This window comes from Rattus rattus, chromosome 10 (genome assembly GCF_011064425.1).
Source record: "Rattus rattus isolate New Zealand chromosome 10, Rrattus_CSIRO_v1, whole genome shotgun sequence".
NCBI classification, from domain to species: domain Eukaryota; kingdom Metazoa; phylum Chordata; class Mammalia; order Rodentia; family Muridae; genus Rattus; species Rattus rattus.
In genome coordinates, this window is record NC_046163.1 from 93,091,745 (window position 1) to 93,117,239 (window position 25,495).

A 25,495-nucleotide genomic window follows, 5' to 3' on the forward strand; every position below is an offset into this window, starting at 1 on the left:
ACTAAAAGTGCAGTAACATTTTAAATGGCCAAACTACAGAAATCAACAAGACTGGTGGTTTTGTTGCACTTCACATTTCTAAAGAAATTTAAATTTGTCTGCATGGATTTTAAATCTTCCTCACATCCAAGATTGCAGCCTTCTCTCAATATCTGTACTTGAGTTTACCAATGAAATGATTAGCAATTCTTCCTTCTTAGCTGGTTCTTTTTCAGAATAAAGTCAGCTAGTAGGACAATGAGAATTTTTTTTTATTTCATCTTTAAGTTTTGAGGCAGAGCCTTATGTATTAAAGGCTTCTCTCAGAGTTGCTAGGTTATGGAGCATGACTTAAAATTCTGATCTGCTTCATTTCACATCTCACATGCTAGGATTACAGGTGTGCAGCACCGTGTGAATTGTGGTGAGAGTGTGAACTATTCCTCACCAGCTCATATGTGAGAAATGTTAGCATCCAGGAGACACATCCTTGTTTCAGACTGTTGTGAAACCTTAAGGAGGTGGAGTTTGCTGAAGGTTGGTCACTGGCAGACAACCTGGACCTTTTATAGCCTGACCATGAGTCCTGTTCATTACCCCTACTAAGTGCTGATGGGATAGTACCAACCAGTGTTCTTTTTCTACTTTCTTGTCTCCTCTTCCATGATGGAATATAGTCTGTGAGGCAGAATAAATCTTTCCTCCTTTAAATTGCCTATCAGACCAGTTACAAATTTATCTGACCTGTTTTCATCTGGTGACTGGGATGAAACTAAAGTTTTCACACCTGCTTGGCAAGCACTCTTCAAAATGAACTACATATTTGGCTGATGAAATTTTTAAATGCATAAGATAGTCCTAGAATGAAGAGGTCCAGGTAAGAAACAAGACTTACCCAAAGTCTACAAACCACCATGTAACACAGACCGAGACTTACCACTGAGTAGATCTGATGCTTTCGTCTTTTAGCCAAGTCAATTATGTTCACTCCATTGTAGTAAAGGTTTTCAATACAGCCATGGAAGCTTTTCTTTAAAAAGGTCCCAGGTTTGCTTGGTATTGGAATTCCTCCAAAACTGAGCTTTATGAGGGAAGAAATAATAATTGACTCTTAATTCCAAGCTCTGAGCATAGAGGAATGTAAGTGAAGCAAGCATGCTTCTGTAGATTTAGTTGTATATGTGAGCAAAGCCACTCCAGTGACTGCAGATGGCACTTGATTATTAATTTAGAGAGATACTGATTAACCTGTATAAAAATATCTATAATTGTTTGCCTCTTAAGGACCCACTTTACCAACCCATTTTCATTTCTTTCGTAAGACTCTTTAATACTAAATAAAACAATAATTTACAGATAAAAGAATGAGAAAAGAAGACACATTCAAAATCCTTATATTTATCTGTAGCAATGTAACAGAGATGATACAAGCAAGAAAAATGTAAGAAAGAATGCAGATACTTGATCGCCCACAGTGAAACCTACTTCTAAAATCCATAGTACCAAAGAGCTTATATGCCCAGGCCTGTTCCCCAATTGTTGTATAAAGACAAAAGACTATAATAATACGAAATAACCTATGGACTTGAGAAGTAGTTAAGAAGCATCATAATGAAACTGTTAGAATAAATAATATTAACAATACAATTTTTATTATAAAGTACAAGAATTATAACTTGTTCTAAAGTATGACTTCAATTAAGAGAAAGTTGTGCACACTGGGCCAGAAGACACTCAAAGTGTAAAGCGCTACAGGGAAGATTACAGGATGATAGGCTTTTTTTTCCTCTGTGTATATTTTCAGTTAAGTAATGAAAATAATTTGTGTGAACTGTTGGGAATACTGCTCCTGCTGTACAAGACGAGAGAATAGTAGCTATCCTCTCATTTGTCTCACCCACATTTACCAGTTACCAGGTTTTCTTCATTGCTCAGAAATGATGCAGTATCTCGGACTGTCTTCTCCCTTGTATCTTTACCTTTTTCCTCTTCCTCTTCCTCTTCCTCTTCCTCTTCTCTGATCTCTCTCTCTCTCTCTCTCTCTCTCTCTGTCTCTCTCTCTCTCTCTTCTCTCTCTCCCCCACTTGCCACTCTTTCCTCTGTCTGCTTCCTCCTCCGTCTCCTTTTTCTCTCTTTCCTCTTTCCTCTGTCTCTTCTTTGTCTTCCCATATGTCTTTCTCCCTCTCTTCTCTTGCATGGACAATGTTAGAGGAGGGTATGATCTCCTAACAATATCATATCTCCATCACTCAAATAATTAGTCAAGCATGAACAACTGGGAACAGCATTTTTTTCTTATAAGTTACAAAGAATTTTCAATGTTTTTTTTTACTATGACTATATCCAGTGTATTACTTTTCCTTCTGCTTTACTAAGTATAATTATGATATTCTCATGTAGTTTTAAAATTGAATTGCTTATTTTTTTAACCAGATATTTCTGTATGTTTCTAGGTAATTTGAAGTATACAGTAATGGGATACTCAGAAAACACTTTACTTTTCAAATTTATTTTTTGCAATTTTATTCTATTATTTTTTCTGGTCAAATTTTTCTAAGACCTGAGCAAAACATTTTAACGAATTTTAAATACAAATAATAAAGAACTTTCTAGAAATAAAGTATGAAACCAACCAAGTCTTTTTATTTTTCAATTAAGCAAAGCAGAGATTCTTACTTTTTTATTAAGAAAATATTTTTCCACTCATTCTGTATATTGCTATTTTTTTATTTTCTTCTTTATTAACATATGGTAAACAAAAATGAAATATAACTTTATTCTTCATTTTTCCAAAAATGATTATAGCATGTAAAAACAATTGTGTTTATTTTATCACTAAGTTGAATCACAGCAGATTCACTGAGAACTTATTGAACGACTCTGTAATTTATTTGATTTAAAATGGAAATATACACATTTTAAGCAGCAAATCAATTTGAGTTTTAATTTCTTTTTTTCAGTTAAGGATTTGTCTGATTTGAACTAAGGAATTTTGATTTTATTACAGTTTGTAAATCTGGAAAAGATTTAAATATACCCATTTCAAACGTTTATAACTTATTTACAAAGGCATTTTTGACTCTATACATTACCCTAGTACTTTTAATATTAGCATTATGTATTTTTAAAGGTGTGTTTTTAGTTTATGACTTTTAAAAGAAAAAATGGCAATATAAACTATTATAAGATACTTCTATTTTTATGATGTTGAACAGCTAGTGGTAAATTTTAGGAACCTTTAATTTTCAAAAGAAACATGTTAGTCCTCTGCTTCACACGTAGAAAATATTGGCTATAGAATAATTCTTGAAAAGACTAAGCAGAAGAAAAGAGCATTGTTCTCTCAGAAACAAGACTTTGACAAAAAGATTTAAGCCACAAATATTGTAAAAGGAAAATATGCAGAATACTTCATACAAATGCTGAATATAGAAAAACTGTAATCTCTGTTGCATGGATAGTAGTAATGCAGGTAGTGCTATGGAAGTGGCCTCTCTGATCCTCCCTTGGGCAACTAAGGAGGAAGAAAGCACTTTTAATAGTTAACAATCACCTAAACAGAATGAAGAGTCACTAATGAGCAAATATATGGGCATTCGTGTAAGATAATTTCTAGACTGGTTTAATTAAGGTAGTACTATTCAATGGGTGGGTTAGTGAACTAAATAAAAACGGAGAAAGCGAGTTCTACATAGAACGTGACACTCTCTAATTCTCGACTGTAGACGCAATATGAGTACCTGCCTCAGGTTCTGCTGCCATGCATTCATTTCCTGACATGACGGACTTTGTCTTCTAACTGGAAGTCAAGACAAATTTTTTCCTCCTTAAGTCACTTCTGTCTGAGTATTCTGCCTCACCAACCTATAAAGTAACTAAGAAAGCATTTGTGTCCTGTCTCTCATATCTGTTCTGCTTTAAGACTGTTAGGAATTGCTAGATATTCAAAATGGCTCCAGAGCATAGCAGCTGGATGGGTGGGACACAATGTGGAATGTTTGAGAACTATACCCATTTGACTTAGTCACTCTTGTAAGTCTGCCAACACCACGAGAACAGGAATTGCGGTTTAATGTACAGAGCCTCTGTTGTCTGTCATACTGGAGGCTTTCCGCGGAGATCTCTGGTCCGGATAGGTACTCGGGTTCAGGTGAAGGGGAAGAAGAGAACTCCGGCAGAAAAGGGGAACTGTTTCCACAACCTCCTCTGCTTTTTCTGCTTCGCCTCTGTTTCCTCTGCTGCCTCTTAGGTTGCTCCAGGACATCAGGCTGAGCTGAGCCTGTTGGAGACTAATTTGCTGGTGAGGGATACAGGAGAGATACTGACAGTGATTTCAGGAGACCAGATCTCTTGACAGAAGCTGTCAGACAATACAGTAATTCCTGCACACCTTTGGTCCTTCAGAATAGGATACTTATATAGAGTTTTGGAATGGGTCAGGGTCTGACAGCAGGTACTTCCTATTGGTTTGGCCTGAGAGCTTGGGAATATCTCATCTACATATTTGGGGGCCTAGTCTTGCTTCTATGTGACTGATCTGTTTTGAGCCTATGTGACCTGTGGTCATATCCATAACTGGGGAGGAGCACCTTGGCGCTAGCACTTGACTGATTTGTTTCAAACCTCTCTACAGATGGCTGTGAGGTGTTGTAGCTATGTGAGAGGGGACTGACTTCCTGGGAGATTAGGAAGCTCCTGCCATCCTTTAGGCACTCCCAGGGCTACGACCTATCTGGAAGGAGAATCAGGATACCTTTCACAGCCCAACACCCTACAAGCCTCTCAGGGAATGCACAAGTTATAGGTAACTGGGTTGGAAGAGTTCTTGAGTTTCACCTCACATACTGTACCACATACAAAAGCGACAGAAGTTAGCACATTATTTTCTTAGACCCAAAACAGCTGAATGTACTGGGTTACATGTCAGTTAGAATAAGTAAATGACATGGCTATGTTGATGATTCAAGACACCATGACAATCCCCAAGCTAGTTATTAGTACACAGTAAAGAAATAAAGAACTCTTTAATGTAGATAGCTTTAGGAAAACATCAACTAATTGTTAGGTGTCTTCATTAGCTTTAGTTGTTACCTTGACACATACTAGGATTATTTGAGGAAGTGTTACCAAAGGGACAGCCCAAAAAAATTGGCCTATGGCTATGTTTATGAGGAAATGTCTTGATTGCTTATTGTTGTGGGACAGCCCACTGTTGGCAGTTCCATACCTAAACAGGTGGCTTTGGCTGTATAAGAAAGCTAGCAAAACATAGGCCAGAGAGAGTCAGGTTTCTCTTCAAGTACGAGATTGAGTTCCTAAGCTAACTGCCCTCAATGATGAATTTTGACCTGGAAATAAACCCTTCCCAATCCAAGTTGCTTCATTAGTGTTTTATTACAACAGCAGAATGAATGTAGGGCAGTCATTGCAATTACATCGCCCCACAGTATTGGCTTTTCATTGTACTTTCTAGCCTACTCCTATGTTCAACGGGGAGCAGACTGAATCTACCAAGAAAAGAAAATCAAAAATGTATTGAAGTGCTTTTGACCGTTAATATTCATTTCCTGTTTGATTTTAGCATTTTTGTTATTAGCAGAGAAAATTTAAACTTGTTTACTTATGTAAATAAATAAATAAATAAATAAATAAATAAATAAATAATTCTCATGAGGATAGAGGGGAAGAATGTCCTTCACAATAGATTTTTCCAGTAGATAATTTGACGTTACAAGAATACTAATTATCCTAAGGTGTTTTCTATAAAATTTAGTGAGTTTACCATTAAAAGATTTTAAACTAAATTTGCATCAAAGTCTTATCTTACTAATCTTGTATGTATATGTGTTCATGTGTGTGCACAAGTCTGTACATATGGACATGTACATGCATGTTCATGCAAGTATAGGTCAAATTTCAACACTGGGTATCTTCCTAAACCAACTTCCACCTTACTTTGAGAGGCAGAATCTCTCAATGGTCCCAATGCTTACTAATTGGTGAGACTGAGTAGCCAAAGAGACCCCACTATCTTGCCATTTCCATCTTCCCAGTGTTGCCCAGCTGACTTTTTACATGGGGTTGGGGAATGAAATTCATGTCTTTTTTTGTGTAGCATACACTACATTGACTGAGGCATATCTCTAGCTCCTCAATTTTGAGTGTGTGATTCAATCATATATATAAACAATACTTGACGACTTGGATCAAAATATGATAAGCAATTGCTCATTACTCTGCTATGTTTTTGTCTTTTTGGACAATTTTGTCACCTTTTCACTTTCTTGTCCTCAAGAATTATATAATTTGCCTTTCTGTGATCTTGCGGTCAGATGAAATCAGAGAGACTGCATATTCCAATCACAACTTGCTTTGGCCAGTATCCTCTCTCTCAGAGTGTGATCAGAATTCTGGTGTCATAAACACCTGCAGTGTTAAATGCATGAAGCTCCAAAACCTGGCCTTCTTTTCCTTTGACCTTATTAACCTTCTTTTTTACTCATAACTGCCTTCTTTTTTCCTGATTTTTGATGTTACATTCTTTACTGAATTTCCTCTCACTCAGTTTAAATGCAGATTCTGAAATTTCTGCTTTTAAGGTTTCTCAAAATATTGTGACTCTTTCCTTTTGCCTTTAGTCTGACAGTCAATTTATTGATTGTCTCCAAGAAAATTGGTGAAAGTCTCCATCAATGGGTATGAGCTCCTGTTTTCTTTTTTATTCTCCACAGAAATCTAACCAAACTGGCTGTTGCTGAGCTATCAGAAGCAACAAAATTTGATGAATTTGTGTCACTGTAAAACAAGACCAGAACTTGTAAGTTTCTGGTAAAATCTCTTCATTTTTTTTCTCCATCTTTATTAAATTGGGTATTTCTTATTTACATTTCAATCGTTATTCCCTTTCCCAGTTTCTGGGCCAACAGCTCCCTAACCCCTCCCCCTCCCCTTCTTATGGGTGTTCCCCTCCCCAACCTCCTTCCATTACTGCCCTCCCCCAACAATCTGGTTCACTGGGGGTTCAGTCTTTACACTCTGGTGAGCTACTCCAAAGGAGGGCTGATCATAATCTTTTAAGTTACCAACCCTTTTGGACTATAGACAATTTTTCCCATCAGAATATCCTGTTTCAGTCAGGAGAAGGATAATTTTTTACATATGTGAAAATAATTTAAGTTTCAATATGTATGTGGGTTTTTTTGTTGTTTTCCCATGTTTAAGTTTGTTGATTTATCAAAAAGTTATATTTGATAATTTGTTAAAATATTATGTTTTGAAACACTGTTTCTAGTTATTTGGTAGGGTATGAAACCATTAAGCATGTATTTTCTTGAGCAGAGGAACTTTTAAAATTTTATGGAAATAAAAATTATCCTATGTTTTATTAATGTTCATGTGGAGTCTCTGCCATACTTAGAAGAACTTTATGCTTTTGAATGATAAAAATATTACTTACTATTCTCAGAAATTTTCAAAAACTTAATGCCAAAGTAGTATGGTTACCATGAATATATTTATTTCATATTGATAACTTATCCCTATATACTTTGTTTCATATACATGTAACATGTATACTATGTCTCAATCATACTTTTTACTATTAACTTATATCTCCCTCCTATTGGCAACCTACTTCTACCAACATGTCTTCCTCCTTTCGTTCTTTGTTTCTTTGTTTTTTTCTTTCTTTCTTTGTTTCTTTGTTTCCTTGTTTCTTGGTTTCTTTCTTTCTTCCTTTCTTTCTTTCTTTCTTTCTTTCTTTCTTTCTTTCTTTCTTTCTTTCTCTCTTGTTTCTTTTGTCTCACTTGTTTGTTTCCAGCCTACTGTACTTCACTGCAAGTATAAATTATTTTTTTTTCTAGAAAGTGTCGCAGATAGTTCAGAGTCAACACAAGGTCTATACAGCCTGAACATCCTGCACGTACCTCTCAAGCGTTGGGATTGCAGGTGTGTACTGCCTTCTCTAGCTCACACATGCAATTTTAGAGATTTAAAAAAAAATAGATGTGTGTGTGTGTGTGTGTGTGTGTGTGTGTGTGCGTGCGTGCGCGTGCGCATGCACACGCACGTATATCTGTGCATGTAAACCTATATTGAGTACAATTCCTTCTAAGATGGCATCAGATCTTGTACAACTGGAGTTTCAGGGACTTACAATTCACCTTTGTGTGCGCTGGAAACTCAGCATGGGATCTCTAAATGAACAGTATGCACTCTTACCAGATGACCCATCTCTTGATCCCACCACACATTTGTTTTTACATGTTCAGAGATTTTAGATTAATCTAGTTAGGAGTTTTGTGTGGTTAATCTTCTTTTCTTTCTGTGTTTGTTTTTGTTTTCTATCTCAATGTAATTTATTTTTATAAAATTTTCCTCAGTTGATATATAGAATGGCTTATATACTGACTTGTTTATAAAATGATCTTAGATAATGATGTAAAACATGATCACTGAGCCCCTCTTGCATCAAAAGGACTTCTTCAACTATAAGATCATCAGAGCACAAATGACCTAAAAAATGTCTTTCTAAATGCCTCTTGCCCAAGCTACAGAGATACAAAGGTTCTCATCTTTCTCTAGCATTTAGAGTTGTTCATGGTTTCAGTGATGTGATTTTGAAAGACATTCCTAGGAATTGTTTTCCTCTTTGCTTCTTTCTAGTTGAAAGTAAGGTGTGCATCTGTGAAGCACATAACTGCAAGCCTCATAGAATAGCAAAGGTCATTGTGAAGGATTCACAAATGTGTCATAAAGTCTCTTGATGAATATACATAGTGTCTTATTTAACTTGTTATTTCTAGGATAAGATATCATGACAAGGTATATTATATATATAAAAAAAGAGTTTCTTGAGATTCCTGGTTTCAGGGGTTAGAGCGCATGACCATTGTGGGGTGGGACACAGCATCAGGCAGGCAGGGATGAAACTAATGCAGTAGCTGAGAACTTGTATGTTTATCCATAAGCATTAAGTAGAAAGAGTGAGCTAATTGGAAATGGCTTGGGCTTTCTGAAATCTTAAAACCCAACCCTCAGTGACAGACCTCCCCCAACAAGATCACATGTCCTAATCCTTCCCAAATAATTCCATTAACTGAAGACCAAGAACAAAAACATGAGCCCTTCTCATTCATACTACCACAAAGTGTAAAAGAGAAATCAATAGTTACATCACATTTTCTGACCTCTAGTCCTATATTTTCATAAAGTTTGTAAATAAGGATGCATATACAATTATCCTTGACATAAACCGTAATAGAGGAAATCTGAAAAATATCCTGGCATGTTCTGACAATGGCTCCCAGGAAATGATGTCAATATTCTTCCAATCGTTCAGGTCCACACCTCACATATACGCGGGGCTTAGGGCAGAAGCTAGAATGTGATTTTTACTTAACAGGCTAGAAGTGATGGGATTCATCCTCAACACAAATAGCAGTGTTTAGCTGTGCTCGTTCTAAGAGCTGCAATGGCTTTGCTTCTTAGTATCTGAAAACTGGAGTCCTTATCTTTTAGATTTATACCAGCTTATGGGTAGGAATAGGACATTGCTGTCAACTCAGAAGGCTCTTTCTTCCCTCCTCCTCCTTTAAGATAAATCTTCTAACACATAATTTCTAAGACATAATTCCTATCATCCAGTACAACTAACATTGCCATTTCCTCTATCCATCTTCCTTTATAATGTCTAGAGCAACACTATTTCACATTCTGGCAAATGATTGCGACTTGGATCCCCAATTGCTTTATAGAAATATTTCAAGGTTTGTCATCCTTAAGGAATATTTTTCTTGAGGCAAGGCATACCTGAAGGACACACTTCCAACTTTATAAAATGAGTTATATCACCGAGTTTCAGTTCCCTAAAGACTAAATAGCATTCATTTAAATGTCATGTAGCTCTGAAATCATAGACTATCTATATTGATGAGATCATACAAATTCAAAGAGGCTTGCAAACAAGTGCTAAATTATGTAATAGCATAGATTTTAGAAGTTACCTTGGACAATAAAGGATTTGAAAAAATGATGAGACTGAATAAATACTTTATGGTTTTATTTTATCAATGCTGTCTTCAAGTTCATGACAGACATCTCTGTGCTTTAAGTCTAATTTACTGTGATCTCTGGTGTTTCCTCAATCAAACAAGTTTAAATAAGAAGGTAAGGGGTACTCAAAGATTTCCGTTGTCAGCAATTCAATAATATCTATGTGGTATCTTGTTCTTTGGGTCAAAGTATGTCAATGTTTCTTTTGAAGTAACTGAATGGCATGTATTATCTACAGTATACTGAAAAGAAGTTGGCATCAAAGAAAAAGCCCTTTCTTGAGGCTCATGATGATGACTGAAAGAAGAAAAAGGTTTGTTCCTAATTTTTCCATTTTTTCTCTATATTTCACTTTTATCCCCTATCGCAACACAATCTTAAATTGTGTCCAAAACTTTCCTAGTCACTGTCTAGCAATCCCATCTACTTTAGTTTTTGTTCCTGATAAAATATCCTGAAAAAGCAACTTAAGGAAGAAAGGGCTTATTTCTGAATACCATTCAAGGTTACAATCTGTCATGGCAGAGACCTCAATGGTCACATGGTATGTATAGCCAGGAAGCTGTTGATGATGAGTACTTGTACTCAGCACATATTTTCCTTTTAATATGTCCCAGAATCTCATCCCAGTGATTGGTGTCATTCATTTGGCTGGATACCCAGCTCAATTAACACAGCAATTCCTCTGTTTTGACTAGTTTTATATCAACTTGATATAAACTAGGGTCATTTAAGCAGCGGGATCCTTAATTGATCATTTTATATTAAATTGGCATATGTAGAAGTCTGTGGTGATTTTCTTTGATTGAGTGACATAGGAAATCCTATCTCACAGTAGGTTTTACCATTCATGGGGTGGTGACTGTGGACCTGACATATTTAAGAAGTTGTCTGTGTAAGGCACTAGGATCAAACAAGTAAACATCAGCCCTCCATGTTCTCTGCATGCTCTCTGTCACCTGTTTCCTGCTTTGAATTCCAATTCTAACTTCCCAGAATGATGAAGAGATAATAAGAAGTATAAGGTGAAATAAATTTTGTTCTCTACAACCTGCTTTTAGACATGGTCATAGAAACCCAGACTAAAAGCCACCCTTTCAAACATGCTAAACAAACTGAAATAACCTCTTATATGCATGCCTGAAGGCTTGCTCACAGATGATTATAGATCCTGTTAACCACAACTAAAAAAAATTGACAATTATCCACATATTTGTTTCACCCACAGGGAAGCCCAAGTTTAGTATGGTGAAACAGTCCTAAAACCTCACATACTAATTAGACAATGTCAAATAACTGTATGAAATATATTTTTTGAATTTTTTTAAAAAAAATATTGGCTAGGAATAAGCTTTTTTGGTAGAGTTTTACCTTTGGCACCACATGAAGGGGATTGTGTTGGGTCACACCTATAATCCAAGTACTCCTGAAGTAAAGTAGAGGAATTAGTAGTTTAAGAAAGGTAAAGACAAGCTGGGCTACATGAAATCCTATCTTAAAGTAATAGAATGATTTTAATTAAAATCAATTTAAAAAAAGGAAAAATGATTGTATACACAACTTATTAGTAGAATGGCCTCATAGAATGTGAATGTCTCTAGAATCAACTCTATGTTACACACACACACACACACACACACACACACACACACACACAGAGGCATATGTACATGCTTAAAGAGCTATACACACTTTGATATTTAGCTTTAATGGTCTACCTGCTGCAACCTCGAATTACCTGGGAAGAGTCAATTGAATTTTTATTAGACTGGCTTTGGCATGTCTGTAGGAGGTGGTCTTGATTGCTGATTGAGATAAGGAGACCTACTCTGAATGTGCTCTACAACATAACATGTATTGAGCCCTGGACTGCATAGGTTTGAAGAAAGCTACTTAAGAATTAGGAAGAAAAATTTATTTATTCTCATTTCTCTTGACTGTGGATGTGATGGGACTGGCTATCTACTTGAGTACTTGCCTTGACTTCTCTGATATAATGGGTTCTAGTCAGGAATCATAAGCCAAATAACACCTTGTTGGCAGACTTTTTTTTAGCACAGCAACAGAAGAAATTAAACACACACACGCACACACACACACACACACACACACACACACACACACACACACACAGGGCTGCATACACACCTACATATACACAAAGGGAGTTTTTAAAAAGTATGGATTTTTAACTTGTACAGTTGACATCACAGACACAGCTTTGCCCAGGTATTTTCAGACCTTGGTGTGGATCTTCCTTAGGAGGCTCCTCCTTTGTAGCCTAGTCCAGATAGAGGGGCTTAATACATCAATGCATTTATTTACAGATCTCTGTCTAACTCCAAAAAAAAAAATAGTTCTAGGAACATTGACTCACCTCATAATCGATGTCCAGAGCATCAGTCTCAGCTTTGATCTGGAAGTGCTCTGTGTTTGTGTCCACAGTGAAGTTTGTCTGCTTGCCCACACGTTCCAGGAGAACTGAGTGCCATTGTTGGTCATCCAGAAGGCTACCCAGAATGGCTGAGGGTGCAATGCGGCTGAGCCGAGCTTGGCCTCCATCTGCAGAGGGAGGAAAGCAGAATAGAATAGTCTTAGCCCCTGAAGTTTTTAATCTTACCCATCAATAGCCCTGAGTAGCGGGTTCCTGTTTTTTCTTCAAACAAATCCAGCTCAAGCTATACCACTACTATGCACACAACTAGGCATTTGGAGTCATGCACAGGCTTTTCCCTTAGATTCTAGAACCGGGTTCTAGCACAAATGAGATACACCTGCACTTCCTGACAGAAAATATAATGTTTCCAGGACACCAGCAATTGCATGGTGACAGGAATGTTTATAGCACTGGCCACAGGAATAAGGTTGAAAATAGATGTTTCCATATTAAAAAACAAACAAACAAATATATACACACACAATTGTGGGTGATTATAAATGAAGAATGCAGATCTGAACAAGCTTCAGAGGAAATGAGTACCAAGTGTATCTGTACACACAGACACATAGAAAATACTTAACCATTCCAACTGCAACTATTGAGTGCCTACTATATTAACTGAGTCCACCAAAAAGGCAATGGGTACCACTACCACTGTTACACAGAAATGGTCTCAACATTAAAGGGAAGCTATGATACTGTTACATAATTTTTAAATCTTTATAAAATGTGTGTGTGTGTGTGTGTGTGTGTGTGTGTGTGTCTGTGTGTGTTTGTGTACAAGTGCATGTATGGAATTGGTTTTCTCCTTCTGTCATGTGTGTGTACTGGGATCTAACTTGCTAACAGGCTTAGCAGCAAGAACTTTTACCATCTATGTGCCTCTGAGACATTACTTCTGGTTTGAAGGAATAGTTTATGTGCCCACCCCATTGAGAATACGACAGCTACATGTAACTCTTCTCTTTCTTGAATTGGGTCCTGCTTAATCCTACCTGTACTCAACTGTCGTTAGATAGCATTGTGTGAGCTTCAGGGTTAAGCAGTAGCTAGCTAATCTCCCTATAGGGCTACATCTACTTTCACTGTGGATGGACGGTACTGGTTTTTTTTTCACTGAGTAAGGATGCCTGGTTTCCTGCAGTTGTTGGAGTCAGGATACCATACTTGGCATAGTTGGAAAGGAGGACTGGTAAATTAATGTCAGCTTCTCTTATGATGATTTATTATTTACATATTCCTCAAGCTTTAAATTCTCAGCATTGTCATATCATGTTAATTCCTTAATAAATATCGCTCCTTTCTTCCTCTTTTCTTCCTGCCCTTCCTCTGAAGGACCTTGCAATCTAGCAGTACTGCTCATGGTTATATATAGAGAAGATATGGAAGAAGTGAAGCTCTTTTTTCTGAGAGCACCAGTGTTGGTATCTTCTAGTAAAAACAGTTAGGACACGTGACCACATTAACACAAACGAGGCTAAGAACACAGGAAGAGGTAGTATTCATCCAACTTGGAAAACCTGACAAACCCAGGCTGAGGGGTAGCAGGGACAGTGGAAGGGTGGTTCAGCAGAAGAACTTAAGATCACCTTTAACAATCATTTTTAGAGCTTAACACATGAATGTTGGCTATCTGATATTTAGATTTTTACAGTTAGATGAGGACATGAATCATCTTAGTGATTGGTAAAATTCAAAGAACCTCCAGATCCATGTTTTCCAGGAGTGTAGTCATGGGGTCTCACACAATAGACAGGCATCATGGAATGTGATTAGAAGTAACATATAAGGAGACTGGAGATAGAATTAAAATTTTAGAGTATTTGTCTAACATCCATGAATTCCTGAGTTCCATCCACAGTGCTGCATATATTTTGCATGTAATCTCAGTACTCCTTAGGTATAGGCAGACAGACCTAAAGTTCTAGGTCATTCTCACTTACATAGCAAAATTAAAACCAGCCTGGCATGTATGAGCCTGTCTCCCCAAACAAAGCAAAAAAAAAAATACCATATTGGACTATCATATGACATAAAAGAAATATACATGTGCATGTGTGTTAAAGGGTCTGATAAGTAGAAAATTGGAATGAAATGCCTTTCAAAAATCTTGATAATTATTCTTTAGGTACATGTTGGTTGACTTAATAAGATTTCTGAAATTCAAATAGCTATAGAATATTTGGTCACTGGTTTCTTCATCATTGTCTTGATAATTTGTCATACAGCCTATGGCTTTAGCCTTTAAACCCAGCACCTGAACCCCAAAGGACACTTAGCTATGCTAGTGTTCTATGACAACATATTCACAGTTCCACATTTGTGTTTGCTGGAATCACTCAACATTCTATCTCAGTTTAAAAACATTGAACTGTTGCAAGATGGGTAATCTGCATGTTCTGTTGATGTTTTCAGTACTTTACAACTGTTCCACAGTCACACAATTGTTTTGCACATTGATCCTCCATCTGTGTGTATGGTTCTTACTTTTGTAATTCTTCAGAAGTACATTACATTGGGCAACTGAAAGGAATCCTTTTAATGTCAGGAGTGGAAACACTCTACCCCCACGGGTTAAAGACTAAAAATCTCATGCCCAATTAGTAATTCTAAAGGAAATGTCTGTGTTCTATCCTTGGAAAGTAGGAAGATGCAACCTCCTAGTGAATATTCTCCACAGAACCAATTTCTGACCAATGGACACAAGGCATGTAACTAGATAATGCAAAGTGTTACTTGAAAAGCAGTGTGTTATGTATGTCTCTAGTTTATTCTCTCCTTTATTTATATTCTTTGCTCTGTGTGTGTGTGTGTGTGTGTGTGTGTAGAAGGTCAATTTTTTTTTTCTTGTTCAAAGCAAGGTCTCCCATTGGCACAGAATTCATCAAATAAGCTAGGCAGGATTGCCAAGAAGATACAGGGATCCTTGTGTATATGCCTCACCAGTGCTGGAAGTACAAGCATGTACCACATGTGACTTTTTTTGTGAGTTCTGGGATTGTATTATGGTCCATATGCTGGTATTACAAGAAAGTTAGCAACAAAGTCATCTTCCTACCCCCAGATTATATAAATCTTATGGGTTAACCACCAATTTTATGAATTAAACTTGAAAATCTGTTGGTTCTTCCAACTTCTTTTTCTTATATTTACCATGAAGACCAAGAGTTTTAGAGCTGACACTAATGAAGAACAAGAATATAGATCTACATTGTTTGCTTTTGGCAGCAAGGCTACACAGTGGAATTTCTCATGTTCTCCTCCTGATGACTGAAATATAGTTTGTTCTGATGTCCTCTGAATACTTTGAACTTGAACACTTTATTGAAATATATTCCTCCTTCTTGCCTACTATATTGTACATACTAATAAAAGTGTGTTTCCACTCTGTTATACTAACAAATAGTAATTGGGTAACACCATCTAGTATCAAACAAACTCCCCCCTTGGGGCCCAGAAAAAAATGACTCAGCAGGATAAAGGTATATGCTATTGAACCTGATGACCTGATCCACATGGAAAAAAGTGAGACCCAACTTCTGAAAGCTGCCGTCTGCCATTTACACATGTGCCAAGGCACAGTACAAACACATACAAATAAATCAATGGATGTTTTTAATAAATAAAACAATAAATAAATAAATTAAGAAAACATTTTTGTTCTAATATACATCTTTTCTGTTTGCTTTTTTCTAGAGAACAGTTCATTTGGATTTTTTTCTATGCAATTAAAAACTCAGTCCCTCCCTCCTCTGGCATGCAATGCCCTTTCACTCTTCCATGAGAAAGCATAAGAAACACCCTACCTTTTGGTCTGGTGTGTGAAGATGAAAGCAGTGCATGTAGACTTACTGTCATTGAAGGAAGCCCAGGAAGTACCACACCCAGAGAGAAAAATAACACCCTTCTACAGAGATGCAAAAAGGTACTCTTTACTAAACTAGCTGCTTGCTATTCAGGTCCCAGGCTTATCACCCCCCAGGGCCAGGACACATAACAAAGGAACTTAGTTTTTCCATTCCCATATATTACCTCCCAGGAAGAAGAACAAAACAATCAAGTGTTTTCTCCTGATACTTAGGGTTTGGTTAATTTTTAGTTTTTGCTTTTGTATTTTGTTTGTTTGTTTGTTTGTTTGTTTGGCTTGGTTTGTATTGTTTTGTTTTGATTTGGTTTGGGTTTGTTTGTTTGGTTTTGCTTTGTACCTAGCAGGCTTCTATGAGTAGCTCACTACAGTAGGTTGATGTTTAAATTTATCTAAGTTAATTTACAGTTTGATATCTGAAAAATTAATTTTAAAAATGTTGACTAAGAGATATTCAAAGGTATGCTAGACCTTCCTGTGCATAAGAAGTATTGTTTTGTATCACTGAATGATCTCTGTTCCCCCCTCCTCCCACAAAAAAAATCATTGTGATGTTGTTCTAACCCCACGGGTAGATGAAAGATTTTAAAGCAAATGCTGTTTATTCGACATCCATGAAGACAAAGAAAATTGATTATTTCCATAGTGCTTCAGTGACTCCATTTCTTGTGTGGGAAAATGCTCTTGTGTATGCTATAGTGACCTTGTACAAAATGAGTGAGTGTGGATACCTACAGAACTGCACTTGAATTGCTAGGACTCATTTCCTAAAATATTAATAGCAATTATTAATTGTAATAATAATAGTGATAAATGTGTGCATGGCCATGAGTACCTATAACGTAGCACTCAATGACCAAAATGAACAGATCTTAAGAGCTTGTTGACCACCTCATATATAATCTTAGGAATCAGTAAAAGAATTTGTCTCAGGGCAATAGCTCAGAGGAAGAAAGTGAGATATCTAGTGTTTTGCTCAATTTCCATGCATGTACCTCTAGATATTCATGTTCATACAACAACACACACCTGAACACACACACACACACACAAACACACACATACATACACATACACATACACATATACACACACACACACAGACACACACACACAGACACACACACACACACACACACACACACACACACACAAACGCACGTCCACATAAAGATAAGTTTAACCCCAAGAACTCAGGTAAAAAGTCATCTGCAGCAAATTATGCTTTCAATTCTAATAAGAGGTGGGGGGGGCAGGGGGCAGAAAATAATGGCAGGCATAGCTTTCGGGTTTGTTTGTTTCTTTGTCAGTCTGGGCAAATCAGAAAACTACAAGAGCAGTAAAAGACTACTACAAAAGTTGAGGAGCAGAAATCGAATAAGATACCATAGATTTACCTCTGACCTCAATGCAGTCATATGTACACATATGTAAAGGATTAACCTTACCTAAGTTTAAGTATAGAGCAAGTCTGCCGTTCTGGAGTTCTAGGGTAATGTAGTCTCCACGTTGTCCTTCCCCATGGAGCAAAACTCCATCTCCTTGCATGCTCTTGAACTTCAGGGAGATCATGTCTTTGAGGGTGCTCATTGTCTTCTGATTGAACCTATACAATAGTGAGCTATGGCCATCAAAGTCAGCTACATCTGATCCTGAGAGCAGAGAAAAGAGAAAAAAAATCAGTGTGCTTCTTCATGTTACCCATCAATGCTTCTTGTTTCTCGTCTTTGATACTGCTCTGTACACAGGAATATTCCTGAAATCTGGAAGATCTCTCTTGCAAGGAGACACATAGAATAGAACAAACATACATAGAATTCAAAATATCATTCATTTGTAGGCATTGCAGACACACCAGCAAGAAGTAGAAAACCTCCATAATGGTTATTGAACAAAACAAGAGAAGAAGAATAGCAGGTCCTGGAAAGGGAGCTGTCGCATATTGAATATGAGAGCTTTAAGGCAACATTTTTGGGCCTTCATATGAGCAGGATAGTGTTAGACATAAATAGTACAATACAGGTGATCAAGGAATGATGGGACCTTCAAAGCAAGAAGGAGTTTGTTTTAAAGACAGGAGAGGCACGTCTGCTATGCAAAGGATAACAAGACAAGTCAGAAGCTTCATCAGAGAGCAGCATTTAGATTTCCTATGAAGAAATCCCTCTGAAAAATTTTGGACCCATGCTTGGAACAAATGAAATACCTGAATAATTTATAACTTTTCAAGGGTAGAAGACACGCTGCATCTTATACAATTTGCCAAAGCAAGACTTGCAGTGAGCTGTGACCTAATTTAGACTATATAATCTGGTATAAAGGTTAAAGCTCATGTCCTAACAGTGATGTGACAGTCCTTACCTAAGAAGACAGAATGGCAATGCCACAGATACCTGCATCAGACTTTTCTGGGACAAGTGCGTGGATTGTAACAACCTCACATGACTTACCCTACTTGTTAATTTGATTCTGGTTTACAATTTTGATCTCTTCAACCTATGCTCCAGGGTAGAGTTGAAAAAGAGACAGCCTTTACTATAGCAACTCTGGGTGTGAATTCACACATTTTTAGAACACTGTGTTGAGAATTCTGAAGATTCTGTGAGGGTTAGTGGGAAACAATGACCAGTTGTTGGAGACTGATATTTTGAAAAGAGGGCTAGAGTGGTGTATAATTCTTGTTCTGGGCAGATTTGGGGTTTCTATGTAAAACATTTCATCACTATTTTTATATTTTGGCATTTATTATTATTTCAGATTATCCTTTATTTGACAAATAAAACTTAACCAACTATATGAGCTAATATGGCATTCCCCATTATGAATTATTGTGTAATGTCAACTTAGAATAAGTATATCTAGTATCTTTTTTTAATTAATGATTTTATTCATTTACATTTCAAATGATATTCCATTTCCTGGTTATCCCTCCACAACCCCCATCACATCACCCCTCTAACAACTCCCATTTGCCTCTAAAAGGGTGCTCCTCCACCCACTCACTCACCCCCACCTCACTGCTCTAGCATCCCCCTATGCTGGGGCATCAAGCCTCCACAGAACCAAGGGCTTCCCCTTTCATTGATGTCATGAAAGACCAGCCTCTGCTACATACGTGTCTGGAGCCATGGATTCCCTCCATGTATACTCTTTGTTTGGTGATTTAGACTCTGGGAGCTCTATGGGGTCTAGATAGATGATGTTCTTCCTAGGAATCCTGCAATACCCTGAAGCTCCTTCAGTCTTTCCTTTTACTCTTCCATTGGAGTCCCTGGGATCAGTCCAATGGTTGATTGTGAGTGTCTTCATCTGTATTGGTCAGGTGCTGGTACTGCTCAGGAAACACCCATACGAGGCTCCATTAAGCAAAAGAATCTTGTTATCAACAATAGTATTGGGTTTGGTGTCTGCAGATTGGATGGATCCTTAAGTGGGGCAGTCTTTAAATGGTTTTTTCTTCAGTTTCTGTTCCATTTTTGTTCCTGTCTTTCCTTTGGACAGGAGCATTTCTGGGTTAAAATTTTTGAGATGGGTAGGTGTCCCCATCCTTCAACTGGGGGCCATACCTATCTAATGGAGGTGGTGTGCACAGGTTCCATCTCTCCTTTTTGGGTATTTTGGCTAAAGTCATTCTCCTAGTCTCCTGGGAAATTCTCAGTTCCCTGACTTCAGGGACATTATAGCGGTTATGCCCAGTTCCCCATCCCCCATTGCGCCATATTTCTATTCAATTTCATTTCTTTCTTTCATTTTGGTTGGTGGTTTAGACCCAAGGAGCTCTGGACTGTCTGCTTTGTTGATATTGTTTTTCTTCCAATGGGGTTGCAAAGCCTTTTAGTACTTCAGTCCTTTAACTCCTCCATTGGGGTCCCAATCCTCAGTCCGATGGTTAGCTACAAGCATTCTCATCTGTATGTATCACTAAGGCTCTGGCAGAATACCTGCTCAACTCCTTCTCCCTGCATTTCCTCCAGAGAGTATTTTGTTTCTCTTTCTATGAAGCTTCTATTGAAGCATATGCATTTTTGTCCTCCTTCTTAAACTGCATATGATTTTTTGGTTGTATGGTGGGTATTCTGAGCTTTTGGGCTAATATCTACTTATTCAAGAGTACATACCATGTGTGTTCTTTTGTGTCTGGATTACCTCACTCAGGATGGTATTTTCTAGTTCCATTCATCTGTGAATTTCATGAAACCACTGTTTTTGATAGCTGAGTAGTACTCCATTGTGTAAAAGTAACCAAGTTTCGGTATTCATTCTTCAGTTGAAGAATGTCTGGGTTGTTTTCCACTTCTGGCTATTATAAATAAGACTGCTGTACACATAATAGAGCTTGTGTCCTTTTTATATATTGGAGCATACTTTGGGTATATATATCCAATAATGGTATGTGGATTTTTGTCTATTTATAGGTGAGGCCAGGCACAAGATAAAGCAAGGCCTGTGATTGGGCAATGAAAAATTAATGTAGGCACAGAGTTTTAGAAAGGTGGGAGAGGGAGAAAAGGAAGAGAAGAAGAACCAAGGTGGAGGCAGAGAAGGATGACTCAGATCTCTCTGGCCTTAAAGAGTCACAAGGAATTGTGAATATCTTATAAAGGATGGATTATTACAAGACATTTTGTCTTATCTATTTGGGCAGTTTATATCATTATTAATTGAGTTTAAATTTATTTTGTGGATCTTTTGTGGATTTACTGATATAAATCTGATTGATAAATTACAAGCTTATTGGGTTTTGATTATAAAGGGTTACTGGGAGTTGTGACTATAACCAGAGGGGGCAGATGCAAGGAATGTGAACAGCAGTAAAGCATGAGATAGATGGACCTTGTTGGGCTAGCAATGAAAAGAGGGCAGCTGCCGCTAGGGCCATAGAGTAAATAGTGGCACACTGGGGTGGAAATTGGGAACTTAGTGAGTCAGGTTCAGAACTTTGCTGATTAGGATGAAAATACCACACAGATGCCATGTGGCCCATCGGTGCTGATAATAGTGTGGGTTGGTGCTTTTAATATTTAATATTTTCCACAACAGTTGTATACCTGTGTCTTCAGGTGGAATTATTTTCAATTTTCTGAGGAACCTCCAGATTGATTTCCAATGTGATTTTACCTGCTTACTGTTATACCAGCAACGGAGAATCTGCATATCCTTGCTCGCATTTGCTGTTACCTGTGCTTTGTATTTTAGACATTCTGATTGGTATGAAGTAGAATCTCAGGATGGTTTCAATTTGCATTTCCGTGATGTCTAAGTATGTTGAACATTTCTTTAAGTACTTATCAGTAATGAGAGATTACTCAGTTGAGAATTCTTGGTTTAGCTTTGTACCCAATTTTTTAATACGGTTATTTGCTCCTCTGGAGTCTAACTTGTTGAATTTTTTGTATATTTTGGATGTTACCTCTCTATTAGATGTAGAGTTGGTAAGGATCATTTCCCTATGTGTGGGTTGCTGTTTACTTCTATTGAGAGTGCCCTTTGCCTCATGAAAGCTTTGCAATTTTATGAAGTCCCATTTGTCGATTGTTGATCTTAGAGCATGGACCATTGCCATTCTGCTCAAGAAAATTTCCCTATGCTGATGTGTTCAAGTTTTTTCTTCTATTAGATTCAGTATATCTGGTTTTATGTGGAGTTCTTGATCCACTTGGACTTGAGCTTTGCACATGGATTAAAAAAAGGATCAATTTGCCTTCTTCTACATGTTGACTGCCAATTAAGCCAGCACCATTTGTTGAAAATGCTGTCTTTTTACACTGGATGGATTTAGCCTCCTTATCAAAGATCAAAAGACCTTAAGTATGTGGATTTATTTCTGGGTCTTCAATTCTGTTCCATTGACCTAACAGCTTGAGGTAAGGGATGGTGATTCCCCCAGAGGACCTTTTATGGTTTAGAAGAGTTTTTGCTATCCTGGGTTTTTGCTATTTCACATGAATTTGAGACTTGCTCTTTAAATTACATTACATTAAATATGTAAATGCTTTTAGTAGAATTCCCATTTTTACAATGTTAATCCTGCCAATCCATAAGAATATGAGATCTTTCCATCTTCTGAGGTCTTTGATTACTTTCTTCAGAGACTTGAAGTTTTATCATACAGATCTTTCACTTGCTTGATTACAGCCATACAAAGATATTTTTTATTACTTGTGACTATTGGGAAGGTTGTCTTTCTTTAATTTTTTCTCATCCCATTTATCTTTGAGTAGAGGAAGGCTACTGATTTGTTTGAGTTACTTTTATGTACAGTCACTTTGCTGAAGTTATCAATTGTAGGTGTTCTCTCACAGAATTTTTGGGGTGGCTTATGTATACTATCATATCATCCACAAATAGTGATAATTTAACTTTCTCCTTTACAGTTGGTATCCATTTGATCTTCCTTTGTTGCCTAATTGCTCTGGCTAGAATGTCAAGTACTGTATTGAATAGTTTGGAGAATGTGAACCTTTGTAATGTCCCTGGTTTAAATGGGATTGCATTGAGTTTCTCTCCATTTAGTTTAATGTTGGCAACTGGTTAGCTGTATATTGCTTACACTATGTTTAGGTATGGACCTTGAGTTTCTTAACTTTCTAGGAATTTTAACACGAAGTTGTGCTGTATTTTGCCAAAAGCTTTTCAGTATCTAATGAGATTATCATGTTTTTTTTCTTTGATTTTGTTGAATTGTGGATTACATTGATAGTTTTCCCTGTATTAAACCATCCCTGCATCCTTGAGATGAAGCCTAGTTGAAAATGGTAAATGATTGTTTTGATGTGTTCTTGAATTCACTGTGTGAGAATTTTATTGATTATTGTGGCACCAATATTCACAAGGAAAATTTGTCTGAAGTTCTCTTTCTTTGTTGGGTCTTTGTGCGGTTTAGGTATCAGTATACTTGTAGCTTCATAGAACAAACTGGGTAGTGTTTCTTCTGTTTCTATTTTGTGGAATATTTTAAGAACTATTAGTAGTGGGTCTTCTTCGACGATCTGATAGTATTCTGTACTAAAACTATCTGGCTCCGGGCATTTTTTGGTTTTGGTTCGGAGATTTTTAATGACTGTTTCTGTTTCCTTAGGGTTTATAGGACTGTTTAGATTGTTTATCTGATCCTGATTTAACATTGGTACCTGATATCTGTATAGAAAATCATCCATTTCATCTAGATTTTCTAGTTTAGTTGAGTATAGGCTTTTGTATTAGGATCCGATGATTTTCTGAATTTCTTCGGTTTCTGATAATTTGGATACTATCTCTGTGCTCTCTAGTTAGTTTGGCTAAGAATTTATCTATCTTGTTTCTTTTTTTTTTTTTTTTTCTCCTCCAAGAACCATCTTTGGTTGCGTTGATTCTTTTTATAGTTCCACTATTTCTAATTGGTTGATTTCAGCCCTAATTTTGAGTATTTCCTGCCTTCTATTCCTTTTGGGTTTATTTGCTTCTTTTTGTTCTTGAACTTTTAGATGTACAGTTAAGCTGCTATTGTTTGATCTCTCCATTTTCTTAATGGAGGGACTCAGAGCTATGAGTTTTCTCGTTAACACTGCTTTCATTGTGTCCCATAAGTTTTGGTCTTCATTTTCATTAAATTCTAGAAATTCCTTAATTTCTTTATTTTGACCCTGACAAAGTTGTTCAGCTTCCACGTGTATATGGGATTTCTCTTGTTTTTGTTGATACTGAAGACCAGCCTTAATCTGCAGTGTTCCTATATAATACATTGAATTAATTTAATGTTCTTATATTCTTTGAGACCTGTTTTGTGTCAGATTATATGTCCAATTTTGGAGAAGGTTCTACGAGGTGCTGAGAAGAAAGTATATAAGGTATATTCTTTTATTTTAGGGTGAAATGGTCTAAAGTTATATGTTAAATCATTTGCTTCGTAACTTTAACTAGTTTCACTGTGTGTCTGTTTAGTTTCTGTTTTGATGATCTGTCCATTAGTGACAGTGGGGTATTGAAGGCTCCCACTATTACTCTGTGAAGGTCAATGTGTGCTTAGAACTTTAGTAATGTTTCTTTTACAAAGTGAATAACTTTGCATTTGGGGTATAGATGTTCAGAATTCAGAGAGTTCATCTTGGTGGATTTTTTTCCGTGATAAATAAGTGTCCTTCCCCATCTCTTTGATAACTTTTGGTTCAGAGTCCATTTTATTGAATATTACCATTGCTACTATAGCATGTTTATTGTGATCATTTGCTTGGTAATTGTTTTCCCCAGCCTTTTACTTTAAGATAGTGACTCTCTTTGTCACTGAGGTATGTTTACTATATGTAGCAAAATGCTGGGTTTTATTTACATATCCAGTTTGTTAGTCATTGTCCTTTTTTTCCCGCAATTGAGTCCACTGATGTTGAAATATATTAAGGACCACTTTTTTTGTTGCTTCCTGTTAATTTTTTGTTGTTAGAGGTAGAGTTATGTTTGTGTCATTCTCTACTTTAGGGTTTATTGTGAGATTAATTTCTTGCTTTTGTTGGGTGGGATATCTCTTCTGTTGTCCCCTGTAAGACTGGGTTAGTGGAAAGGCTCTGTTTATATTTGGTTTTGTCATGGAATATCTTGTTTTTTCATCTATAGTATTCAGAGTTTTTCTGGGTATAGTAGTATGAGCTTTCATTTGTGTCAACATTTACTGTGGTATCTTCTACACTTTAGAATCTTTTGTATCTTTTATTCTGTTGGTGATGCTTGCATTTATGGTTACTGATCTTTTTCCTAAGTTTTCTATCTCCAGGATTCTCTACCTTTGTTATTTCTTTATTATTTCTATTTCCATTATTTGGTTCTAGATAGATTTGTTCAATTCCTTCACCTGTTTGGTTGTGCTTTGCTGTAATTCTTTAAGTGATTTTTTTGTCCTCATTAAGGACTTCTACTTGTTTACCTGTGTTCTCCTATATTTGTTTAAGGGAGTTATTTTTGTTCTTCTTAAAGTCCTCTATCACCATCATGAGATGTGATTTTAAATCAGAATCTTGCTTTTCTGGTGAGTTGGGTATCTGTGGCTTTCTGTCCTGTGAGAAATGGCTTCTGATATTGCCAATATGATAGGTTTGTGTTGCTTATGTTCTGCTTGCCATCTGCCATATGATTATCTGTGGTATTAACTGGCTTTGCTATTAGTAGAGCCTCTCCCTTCATTGAGCCTG

General features: G+C 36.8%; 1 protein-coding gene across 1 annotated transcript in view; it reads right to left on the bottom strand.

Moving 5' to 3' along the window:
- Positions 1 to 25,495, bottom strand: part of LOC116911743 (contactin-associated protein like 5-3) — an 820,968-nt gene that overhangs the window by 461,173 nt on the left and 334,300 nt on the right. Inside the window, exons 5-7 of the mRNA XM_032915729.1 lie at positions 17,786 to 17,989; positions 12,410 to 12,594; positions 917 to 1,060 (exon numbers count right to left, since the gene is read on the bottom strand). Coding sequence (XP_032771620.1) covers positions 917 to 1,060; positions 12,410 to 12,594; positions 17,786 to 17,989 — 533 coding nt within the window. The remainder of the gene's footprint in view (positions 1 to 916; positions 1,061 to 12,409; positions 12,595 to 17,785; positions 17,990 to 25,495) is intronic.